The sequence below is a fragment of the Ascaphus truei genome, chromosome 9 (genome assembly GCF_040206685.1).
Source record: "Ascaphus truei isolate aAscTru1 chromosome 9, aAscTru1.hap1, whole genome shotgun sequence".
Taxonomy (NCBI): Eukaryota; Metazoa; Chordata; class Amphibia; order Anura; family Ascaphidae; genus Ascaphus; species Ascaphus truei.
In genome coordinates, this window is record NC_134491.1 from 28,786,235 (window position 1) to 28,799,117 (window position 12,883).

Below are 12,883 nucleotides of genomic sequence, written 5' to 3' on the forward strand. Positions count from 1 at the left end.
GAAAGATTGGCTTATAATATCAACTGTTAGTTCAGATTAAAAAAAGGTGTCACATACTAATGTAGTACCCTGTCCTGTTGTAACTGGACTAACCCGGCTACTTCTACATTTCATTTTTAAATACTATACGTTTTTTCCCTCCCAGTTGCCAATTAGCTCGATGTAACCTTTTAAACATGCCATGGTCTTAAATTCAATAGGGCACATTGTAAACAGGTGTATGTAAAAATAATAATTTGGGGCATGATCTCTTTGCTGCAGAGATGGGGGATGGGGGATGGTGGATGGTGTCTGCAACACTTTGGAGTAGATGAGGCAGCAATGTATCCGGAATAGATTTGGGAGCTGCTTCAAGATACAAACTGTGTGTTACCTTGTTTTATAGGAAAACATCATTCTAGTGATTTTTACAGGCATCTATTTGTGCGTTTCTGCAGATCTGTGCAAGCCTGGATGTTCGCTGGCTTTTTCGGGGTTATTTACTAAATTCTCCCAACTACAAAATTGGGGCAAAAAATCTCCACTAGATTTATTCAAGAAAAACATCCTCATTAAAATCAATGGGATTTTCTTGTTTGATAAATCTGGTGCTTATTTTTGCACCAGTTTTGACCTGTTTTTTGCACCCAGGAGACTTTGGTAAATGATCTCCCAAATACAGTATGTATAGGTGGTGATGTTTGTTATGGTGCCCTTTTCAGATAAATATATGTGTTAAAACAAGAAGACAGTAGATTTTTGGGTGATTTGTCGACCACTGTCCATAACCAACATTTCAGTCCCAGCAGAGACTTTCCTCAGGGCAATTATGGATATATTACTCTGTGTGTGTGTGTGTGTGTGTGTGTGTGTGTGTGTGTGTGTGTGTGTGTGTGTGTGTGTGTGTGTGTGTGTGTGTGTGTGTGTGTGTGTGTGTGTGTGTGTGTGTGTGTGTGTGTCGCACAGGAGATTGCGACAAAGAAAGAATTTCCGGATTTATTAATTGATACTCTGTCTCCCCATGGACTCAACCTCAATATAGGCCATTGTAGAACAGGATGAGGGAGCGGGATACTTTATATGTGAAATATCATTGAAAGGGAAAATATAGAGTGGTAATGCTAATACCAGGTGAAAAGATCGTTCTTTGAATCTTCAAACATTATACTCACATACATATGAGTACAACAAGCATGTCACACTCTAAGATTCAGGTGTATGGATAGAATCCAGTCTTGTCTAGGATTACATCTTGGATCGGGCGCTGTGGGGTTATACTTAAAGTAGAAGAGAGGGAGAAACCATAGCGCAGACTGTCTGAACGTAATATAATGGAATATTAGTTTAAAAACCCTCAAAAATACGCACTTACAATTAGTGCAGTTTTATTGCATATACCTTAATCACTTGTTTGGTTCGGTACAGGCATACCCCGCATTAACGTACGCAATGGGTCCAGAGCATGTATGTAATGTGAAAATGTACTTACAGTAAAGGGAAGCACTACCTTTTCCCCACTTATCGATGCATGTACTGTACTGCAATCATCATATACGTGCATAACTGATGTAAATAACGCATTTGTAACAGGCTCTATAGTCTCCCCGCTTGCGCACAGCTTCGGTACAGATAGTGAGCCGGTATTGCTGTTCAGGATGTGCTGACAGGCGCATGTGCGAGCTGCCGTTTGCTTATTGGGCGATATGTCCTTACTCGCGAGTGTACTTAAAGTTAGTGTCCTTAAACCGGGGTATGCCTGTATTCTACATGTTACTGTTTTAGTGCACTTCCACAACTTACCACTTGGGGTCACTTTCAGCCTATTTTCTATTCCTCTACAGATAGATAGTGTGATTGTTGTTACTTTATACTGCTGAAAACGCCAGTCCCGTTGCTTCTTTCTGTCTCAATATAGACCTGGCTGCTTTTATTTTAATCCTTTTTTCTTCTACTTTTTTTCTTTTAAAGGACCAATCCAAGCAATGTTCTATATGTGATTTTTTTTAAATAAAATAAATCAGTTCTGTAGTACAGGCATACCCCACATTAACGTACGCATGTATGTAAAGCGAAAATGTACTTAAAGTGAAGCACGACCTTTTCCCCACTTATCGATGCATGTACTGTACTGCAATCGTCAGAGAGGTGCATAACTGATGTAAATAACGCATTTGTAACAGGCTCTATAATCTCCCCGCTTGCGCACAGCTCCGGTACAGGTAGGGAGCCGGTATTTCTGTTCAGGACGTGCTGACAGGCGCATGCGTGAGCTGCCGTTTGCCTATTGAGCGAGATGTACTTACTCGCGAGTGTACTTAAAGTGAGTGTACTTAAACCGGGGTATGCCTGTATTACATTTTTTATGAGTTTTAATATACTGACCATCCTTTGATTTCTATAGCATGTTTTAGCACACTTTCCCAGCAGTGCAAGATCGTTGTAACACTTTCCTGTTTGTGATCATTTGTTGCCAATATTCATAGCAGTTTGAGCTGCAACCTGTAACAATAGATAATGTTGCCTTAGTAATATAAGAATATATTGTAGCTGTTGAGTTACACTGACTGAAGGATTGATTGGAAACTGAAAGGCAGCCATGTGCAAAGTGGGGGGCAGGCCCCCCAGGGGGGTGCTGGATTTCTCGGGGGGAGGCGGTTGCAGAGGCCCAGCACTCTTCCCCAAGGCACAGCCAGTAGTTTATCTGTACAGGTTAATGCCAACCTCAAATATTTGCCGCTATGGAGAGCTAGATTAATATTAGAAGAAATACAATAGTGATATACTAGTAATCTTATCAACCGACGCGTTTCGTTGGTATAAAACTACGTCATCAGGGAACTTTGTTACTGTCAAGAGAGAGGGGATTTGGCCCGGGATTAAAGGGGTTACACCCCATTTGGCCACCCTCTACTCTCACCTGGGAAGCAAAGGGTTAACTGGACTGGGGCCCAGTAATGTGTTTTTGCCTTGCTTCAGCCATCCAACTGTTTATTCCCCTGTAAAAATGTATTGTTTCTGTTCCAGTGACTGCACCACACAAACACTGGGATCCATCCGGGAGGGCAAGGGTTAATAGTTGAATAGTGATTATAGTCCTTTGTTTAAGTTACCCTCAAAGATGCCTGCCTACTAAGGAATGCGACCAAATGTTTGCAGGAAGCTGGAGTGGTTTGGGAGTGTTATAACTCACACTTACAAACCATAGTATCCTGCCAGACACCCCATTTGGTAGACTGGCCAAACGCCCATGATTTAGGAGTGGGGCTACAGAATGAGTGACCTTATTAAATATAAGAATATTATGAGATGTCCTCGGCTGAACGTGCTAAAAGCTACATATGTGTATTCGTGGGACTGATACCCACATAAGGATTAGACACATGATGTTTAGCCGGTACTAAGAGCCAGATATGAATATCTCTCTTAATTTTAGAACTACATGGTAATATTTAGTCTCATTGGGAGCGTCATGCGTGATGGAATGTATTAATATGTCTCACGTGCCAGTAAGTACTACTGAACTGAAGTTATGAAGTTATTTACAGTGTATATGGGATTTTGGATCTGCTCTGAAAATGCAGACCCCCATATGCTATGCTAATAGGGCAGGGAGAGCATCCTGCAAGAATTAGCATAGGCCAGTGATCAAAGGGTAACTGCCCTAATTGTTTATACTGGGGGCAGGAACCAAGGAATTGAGTGTTTTTAAGTGTGATACTTCACACTTACAATGGAAGCCAAAATCTGCTTCAAAGAGATTTTTTCTAGCCAGCTCGGCGCCTTGAGTGCAAGAGAAGGGTTGAAATGTTATATAAGTCAGTCACCCCTTACTCAAATGTCTTCATGTATGATCTTCATGTATTGCTGTGATGTCAACATCTGAAACTGAATTATGGAAGCAATGGCCCATCCTGTATCCTGATGGCTTTCTTGTCCTAACCTTTAAGTAAGTGTCATATTTTGTCTGTTATTTGTATATCTCGTATGTTCACCTTTTTCAAGGAATAAATTATATTTTATCATATATAAGCCTCGTCCAGTTCAACCCAGTTATATATTTGGGTGTGTATTATTCATAGCCTGTCACAAAGCTCCCGTCACAGTTACATATAGCAATTTTCTCCAAATGGAACTCAAAGGGCTTCACAATGACAGTATAGTGCGGTAATATGATGTTGGTGCCTGAGACACAAGGAGATAAAGTGACTTGCCCAAGATTTAACCAGTTTCTCCTGATTCAAATTCAGTATCATTCTTGACAGATTCCAGTGTTTTTACTCACTGAGCTGCTCCTTCTCCCTTTAGCATTCATAGTTGCATTTGTATAACTTCACCATTTTACTTCCTGTATTCTTATTAATTTGGAAAAAATGTCCAATAAAATTCAAAATACAACTGCATTGTTGTAAAATAGATATTTATTTTAAAGAACAGATTTCTCTTGTTGTTTGACTTCAGTCTCTGTTATATCCCTTTCAAACTGCATGGTCAAAAGAAAAGCATCTTCAAACATGCCGAAAGACCAAGACCCTACCATGGTCTCTGTGTTCAAATGACCAACCTCAAGATAGGTATAAAATAATGTTTAATTAAGCATCGAAGCACAGCAAGTACAAATTACATAGGTTGTTAAAGACTAATAAAGGCAAACATTGTTTTACACTATTGACCACAAATACTGTATAGATTTTTATCGTATAGTAAATCACAGTCAATACTGAACTGAGAAATTCCAGGAATGCACATAACCTTAATGCAGAATTTCTGTCACCACGTGTTAGATATTTGTAAGTACCGATAAAATGGGATGTGCGAAAAGACCCTTTTTAATCTTGAAAGCAGTCTGTCCTAATTCTTATGAAAATCCATCTTTTTGTTGTAGACATATGCATTTAACAGAGCCAGGGGTGGCTAACTCCAGTCCTCACGGCCCACCAAACAGGTTAGGTTTTCAGAATATCCCTGCTTCAGCAGTGGTGGCTCAGATTGGCGGCTGTTGAGGACTGGAGTTGTCCACTCCTGAACAGGGCCTTTTAATGCTTTCTACATTGATTAACTCATTCTCTCTTTCTGCTGCAGTTTTCATCTGATACTGGAGCCTTTAAAAAGTGCACCAACTGGTTTGGGCATTGTGTCTACATGATGCAATATTGACGGTTAGTACCGCCCTTATTTCCCTGTAATCGTTTATACAATTGACTTTGTACAGTACTATAAAATCACTTTTACAAATATGCCCATCCGGTGTATCACACAGAATAAAGAAAATACTTAGTCATATACTTCACCATTCCTTTCTTTCTTTACCCCCTGCAATTAATGTTTTATACATAATAAATAAAATGAAGAATAAAAAAAAAGGTGCACCAAAATGAACCAATGGCAGTGCCCTGTATAAATGGTTTTTATTTTGGTGGATGATGCCGTTTTCTTTAATCCTACAATATTTAAAATTATTATTCATCTTAGCCTGTAAGGCTAAGAATGTGACTTGTTTCAACAGTGATCTCACTGCCAGAGACCCCTCTAACCCAGCTCCCCTTATTTTTATTGGCTCTCGGATAAGGAACCCGCTCAAGTTTTGCTATTAGCATGGTGAGATTAGTTTAAGGAGGCCTCTCCTCCACTTCTCCTGTCTTTTTCTCTAACAAGGAGAGTTTATACCATAATTAGGATAATATCACAAAACAGGGCAATAAAACATGTTTTTTTGTGAGCTAGGTGGGGCTTCCCCTTTACAAAGTGCCAATCATCCCTGGCTGCTACATGAGAATACTCTACACATCGTTGCCACAGACTCTACACATCGTTGCCACAGATTGTGATTTGCTTGCCACTCTATTGTGACTTTTAGGTCATGGAGCAGGAGCGGCCAACTCCAGTCCTCAAGGGCCACTGACAGGTCAGGTTTTAAGGATATCCCTGTTTGAGCACAGATGGCTCAGTCGAAAACTGCCCCAGTCGGTGGCCCTTGAGGGCTGGAGTTTGCCACCACTGCCATAGAGCTTTATTTTTCTAACGGTCCACTTCTCAATTCATTTGCTTACGAGACAAAATCTTTTCGCACATCCCTGCACAGGACATTTTTTTTGTTTTAGCACCAGCAGGATTTGGAGGCGTTTGCCGTCCCGTCCGGTTTGCTGCCATCTTCTTCAAGTTCAGCAAGATTCAGTTCGCCAGTGGAGGAGACTCGCAAACCATCTAATTCTTTCTTATGAGCCTGAAGGACGAGCTCTGTCAGCCGAGTGAATGACTGCGGGGGGAGAAGGACAGAGGATTGTCAGATACAGACCCACCTAAAACCAACATAAACCAAATGACATTGGGCAAGGAGTTAAAATCAGAATAAATTACAATTGTATTGCATTGTATTTTTATTTACATAGCGTCAAGGAGCTTTACAGATACATTATAAGACCAAATAAAGGGAAGAACTATTGTAATAAAGAGGTTTCTGATCTGAAGTGCTAACAATCTGTTTTTTTTTTTATTAAAAAAAACAAAAAAGAACACATCTAAATAATGTTAAAGAAGGGGTTTTAATTTCCTCTATCTAGCTCAGGTGTTTCCCACTCCAGTCCTCAAGGGTCATGAACAGGTCAGGTTTTGAGGATATCCCTGTTGAAGACTCTTTTGTATAGACCCTATCTTGCTGACCGATGTAGTGCAGACTGTTGGTAAATCCTTAAGCTACAGGTAAATTGCTGTTATCATTTTGTTCTTTGATTGTAAAGTAATTATGAAGCAGTCAAACATATACACATAATTGGCTAATATGCAGGAATTCAGCAGACCCGAAGAAAAGGAAAATATTCATTTTCCGTAGGCGACAGAGGCGGATGCGGAACGGATCAGGGGTGCAGGAGATTCAGGGGTTGGATAGTCAAATTCAGGAGTTAAGGCCACCTCCCCTCGTGCAAGCTCAACAAAATCGTTCAGTAACGGAAAGATAGGAGAGAGGACTCCCAGCAAGGAGAGCGGACCCCCCCTCCCACACCCTCTTTCCCCCCCCCCCCACACCCTCTTTCCCCCCCCCCACACCCTCTTTCCCCCCCCCCACACCCTCTTTCCCCCCCCCACACCCTCTTTCCCTCCCCCCCACACCCTCTTTCCCCCCCCCCACACCCTCTTTCCCCCCCCTCCACACCCTCTTTCCCCCCCTCCACACCCTCTTTCCCCCCCCCCACACCCTCTTTCCCCTCCCCCCCACACCCTCTTTCCCCTCCCCCCCACACCCTCTTTCCCCTCCCCCCGCCCTCTACCCATTCGACCCATTCCGGGTTACCTTTGTTATTTTTTGTTTACCAGCGATGTTATTGAAGGCGGTTATTGACATTAGGATGAAAAAATGGATGTATGCTACATTAATGCCTTGTCATATAAACCAATAAAATTTATGTTATATAAAAAAAAGAAACAGGAGGCGGAGCTAGTGAAAGAGGGGTCCTGCTGCAAGATTGTTTTCTGGCCCCGAGGGGCAGCGCTGAGCCTGCAAAGTCCTGCTCCCTCATCCTTTGGAGCATGCTGCGAGACCCTTAAGGTCGTGGCTGAACCAGCTGCACCAATGGTAGTTTCACCTCTGATAAGAAAGTTACTTCAAGTTTCACTGAATCTTTCCGAGGAATTGACTCCCTGTGTGTACGTCTGCACGTGCCTCTTGCAGAACCAATTACACCGATACGTTATTATAGAAACACTTGTTTTTTTTGGCTGCTACTTGGGGCTGTCCTTTAAATTGTAAAAAAAATGCTTGTTTTAAGCACGATTCCAGTTGTTCAATGTAGCAACAGTGTGTAATTATATAGAACGTGTTTCTTTTTGTGTTGGCTAAATGAGATCACATTATAAAGGCAGATTACCACAAAGGAGTTGTAACATCACATGGTTTATGTGGAAACAGTTGCCGGAATAATGCTTTCTGCAAGTACATTGCGTACCGATATTCTTCTATTTATTTTTACTTCCTCTTCTTTCTTGTGTCTGATTGGAGTCCCACTTTAACACATACGTATTCAAGTTGCAACAGAGTGAACACACATGTTCTATCAGGTAGTTATAATAATTTTCCGTTTGGATTGAATAAATTAAGCCTTTTAGGTTTTGGAGACACAAACACAAATTAAATGAATTAGCATGCTCTCCTTCATAAACATTGATGGCGCCAAATCAATAGTCTCCATTAAGGGTTACCACAGCTCGATACGGCGTTAACTGCCTTTGACTTCAATGGCAGTTAAAGGGGCAGTTCAACTACTCGTCCTGGTAGTCAATGCATTTTCACAGAAACACCAACAGAGACACTCGTTCTTTCTGCTGTCATCTACCGAACACTTACTTCTATCTTGTCCTTCCTCTCAGACTTTCCATTCTTTTACTGGGGGACTTCAACTGTCAATTGATGATCTCTCGGTCACCTGGGAATCCCACCTTCTACCTCTAACCTCCTCCATTCGCTTCTGCCAATGGATCGATTCCAGCATCCACAAAAATAGTCACTATTTAGACCTGTTTTTTTTCTTTTTACTAAAACGGTTACTTTTGTGATCTCTAGAACTACCGTCCTTTCTCCCTCTTGCCTTTCGCCTTGAAAATACTTTTTACGTTGTATCTTCTACAGCATAATCACCTTTCTTAATTCCTTTGCCCCCTTGGATCCTTTGCAATCTGGCTTTTATATCACTCATGAACAGAGGCTGCCCTCAGAAGCAAAATTCTAAGGACATTTTCCCCTGATTGGACTCCTTTTCCTATTGCTATTTTCATGTCTGAAGCACGTAATCCCACTGTGTTATAATATTATGTCATGTATACACAGTTGTGAAGTGCTATGTACCTAGATGGCACTATAAAAATAAAGCCATACATACTATCACTTTGTAATCTACTCTGCTGTTTTACAGGTGTAAGGGTGGATACAACTAAAAACTATAATCCACTTCCCAAATCTCGGATTCCCTCTTGGCTATATCTTCATGGATGGCACTTTGCTGCCTCAAACGTAATATATTTAAAATTCAGCTCCTTACATTTCCTCCCAAACTTGGCCCAATATCTCCTTTTCCCATTACAGTACACATAATCACCATCTATCCTTTCACTAAAGCATGTTGCTTAGGTGTGACATTTGACTCCTACCTTGTTGTTTCTTGATTTTTAACATTGCCAAGATCTGCCCTTTCTTCTGTAACTCTACTGCTAAAACTCTAATGCATACCCTTATCCTCTCCCATCTGGATTATTGTGACCTACTACTAACAGGTCTACCTGCCTCCCAAGTTTCTCCTTTGCAATCTATCCATAATTGTGCAGCAAAAATAATTTAACTTCCTTCCAGAACAGTGTCTGCTCATTTCCTCCTTAAAACAGCAATCCCCGTTAACAAACCCACTTCTTTTTGTTTACAGAATTGCAAAGGGATCCTCCATAGCTGAATCCCACTATTTTCAGCTCTCAGAATGTCCTAGCACTCCAATAGAAAAACCGCAACAGATTATGTGGCGTTCTACTGGATTCAGTAGTCATTCTCCCCCGAAGGAAGATTTAAACCCAGAAACTTTACCGGTAAGTAGCTCAGGAACCTGGAGGTCATTGGAACTGAAAATATTGTGTTTCACCATAATATAACTGTCCGGTCTAAATCGCATAAAATAAAATGGGGGCAAAATAAAAGTAGGGGGGATTCATGCTTTAAATTCCTCTTCTGAGTTTCCATCATGTTTCGGATTTACTACAAAATTCTCCTTCACACATTCAACTTTGATTTATCGCTGTGCCCCTGCTCTCAGCTCATAATTTTCTCCTCTCCACACCTTCCACTCCTGTTGTGCTTGCTCTCACATAATAACTTTTCCCTCACTTTTCTTGAACTCCCCCACACTTAGCATACAGTATGCCAAGCACATTCTCAACCTGCCTTTAAACCCGGCCTAAAAACACACCTGAATGATGCATCTCAATAGCCTGGACTTATTGCTACTTTCCAAACCCTCAGTGGCAATTACCAACCATCATGGTCAAAAACTTACTACTTCACCTACTGCCTCTGTAAGTCTCCCATGGTACCACTTACCATTTAGATGTTACGGTTTGTGGGGAAGGGATTTCCTTCTCTAATGTTTGATTTTATTTGTTACACTTGTATTTTAACTCCCTACACTGTTTCTTTAGTAAAGTGATGCATTGATGGCACTATGTAAAAGAAAATATATGTACTGTACAACCCTTGCTTTTTAGGAAGCCATCTATTTAATCACAGACAATGTGAGTTCGAGATTTGGCTGTTGAGTCACCAACATGTATCATAGATTAACTAATTAATTCAAACCTGCGTTTGGCGTCTTCACACATCTTTTATACAGCTATTAATGCCCAGACCAGGACACTTCTGCATTTTAAAAGTATTTGGAAATTGTATGGCAAGATCCTTATTGGCTTAATAAACAGATGGCGCTGAGCCCACAAATAATGTTAAGATGTCAATTGTAATATACAAACTTGCCAATTTATTGCTTCTTTCTTACCTCCTTAATGTTGAAATTAGTGCAGGCACTTGTCTCAAAGAAGTCCATGCCGTACTCTTCAGCAAGCTAAAATATAACATTGCAAAATAGCTTTAGAACAAGCAATGCATTGGGAGAACAATTCAATGGTCGTTTCATTTTTACATTTATTTATTTATAAAATGTGTTACCAGGAAGTAATACATTGAGAGTTACCTCTCGTTTTCAAGCATGTCCTGGGCATAGAGTTATGATGACAAATACATGGTTACGTTAAGTGAACATGGTTATACATTTTTTATAAAGACATTGCATGAACAGTTAAAGATAATATATATATTATAGGCGTATGTAACAGTTGCAGACCAGATTAAAATGTCAGACAGCTATAGAACTTAGACTGGTGGTGGCTGTGAGAGTCTCCGGTAGATTGTTCCAGTTGTGGGGTGCACGGGTTATCTTCCTCCCTAAACATTTATAGATGGAGGTGGTGCTCATGTAGATGCAAACGGGGCCATTGCTAAGATGTAACATTTAAATATATGGCACAAAACTCTAAAATCTCACACACTTGTTATTTACACATATAGGATATATTTAGGGGGCTCTCATTGAGTCAGAAGTAAAAACAATAATAGGGTATTATTGTGTCACATAGATATTACTTGGTTGGATTATGGGTAGGAGAAAGATCATTAAAATATCTCTGCTTAGGACCTAAATACCACTATCACTGGCAAACGGTTTGTAAGAAATTAATTAATCTCTTATTTAGGTTAGTCCACCTTAACTTCTATACAGCGATTAAAACAAGGTAAGAATCATTCTATTATTCTGCCGCCTAGAGAAGGGACCAGAATTGTTCTGAAAGCTACACGAAAAACATCCCCAACCTCCTCGCAATCCTTTTTTGGCTTCATACTAAATGCTACTAGCATACTAAAGACTTGGAAAATTAAAGTCTTTCAGGGTTTCATTTTAAGCATTTTCAAGTGACGGGACATCTCATAATTTTGATTCTAACGGAATGTCCTGATTCCACTAATCACTGTCGGATCACATACTGAGGCCACAACCGACCGGATACTGTGAATCCCCGATCTCCTCTCCCTCCTGATCTCCTCCCCTCCCTGCCCTGGGGTGTCCGCCACCTGGGATGCGGGAGATGGGGGGAGGGTTGTGTTGTGCGGCTGTGCACGTGGGTGGGGTGGTTGTGGTTCCCGCTCCCATGCGGCCCTTTCCCGTGTGCTGCCCGCTCCCATGCTCTCCCCTCCCGTGCGGCCCCCTCCCGTGTGCTGCCCCCTCCCGTGTGCTGCCCCCTCCCGTGTGCTGCTTTCTCCCGTGTGCTGCCCCCTCCCGTGTGCTGCTTCCTCCCGTGTGCTGCCCCCTCCCGTGTGCTGCCCGCTCCCGTGTGCTGGCCCCCTCCCGTGTGCTTCCCCCTCCCGTGTGCTGCCCCCTCCCGTGTGCTGCCCGCTGCCGTGTGCTGGCCCCCTCCCGTGTGCTTCCCCCTCCCGTGTGCTTCCCCCTCCCGTGTGCTGCCCCCTCCCGTGTGCTGCCGCCTCCCGTGTGCTGCCTCCTCCCGTGTTCTGCTTCCTCCCGTCTGCTGCCCTTTCCCGTGTACTGCTTCCTCCCGTGTGCTGCCCTTTCCCGTGTGCTACCCCCTCCCGTGTGCTGCTTCCTCCCGTGTGCTGCCCCCTCCCGTGTGCTGCCCTCTCCCGTGTGCTGCCCCCTCCCATGTGCTGCCCCCTCCCGTGTGCTGCCCCCTCCCGTGTAATAAATACATTTGTCAAAAACGAATGTTGTTCTGACTAGGAATTTATTAAATGTATTTTATTTATATATTTTATTTTAAAGCGGGGTTGGGGGCGGGACTAGGAGCGGGTTGGGGTCGGGGGTGGTACTAGGTGGCGAGTAGTTTTTTGGTTGGGCGAGTAGATTTTTGGGTGATTTGTCGAACACTGGATATATATATATATAGATATATATATATAGATATATATATATAAACATATGCCAACTTGTACTGGGGGGGTGGGATGATATCCACGTTTTCAACTGAGAAGCATCTATGTACACTGACCACATAGATATGTGAGTCAGGTACATAGATGATATCCTGATCCTGTGGAGTGGGCCTGAGAAACTCTTCCATGAATTTGTGCCTACTTTGAATAATAATAACTTAAACTTATGACTAACAATAGAAATAATTCTGAAATCCATCATATTTCTTGACCTTTTCATAGAGCAAGACCTGCTGGATAATATCCAGACAAAAGTCTTTTGAAGGAAAAGAGCCACAAAACAGCCTACTGTTGGAACAGAGTCAGCTCCCAAAAAATCTGGTATCAGGCATACCAACTGGCCATTACCCCAGACTCAGACACAAATGTTCAACATTAAAG

General features: G+C 42.0%; 1 protein-coding gene across 2 annotated transcripts in view; it reads right to left on the bottom strand.

The window, feature by feature from the left end:
* Positions 1-4,547: 4,547 nt before the first annotated feature.
* The window catches only part of RAB15 (RAB15, member RAS oncogene family), a 47,850-nt gene continuing 39,514 nt past the window's right edge, over positions 4,548-12,883 (bottom strand). For both annotated transcript variants that reach the window (XM_075614170.1, XM_075614169.1), the window contains 2 exons: positions 10,500-10,565; positions 4,548-6,232 (listed from right to left, as the gene is read on the bottom strand). In XM_075614170.1, the coding sequence (XP_075470285.1) occupies positions 6,074-6,232; positions 10,500-10,565 (225 nt within the window). In that variant the 3' untranslated portion in view covers positions 4,548-6,073. The remainder of the gene's footprint in view (positions 6,233-10,499; positions 10,566-12,883) is intronic.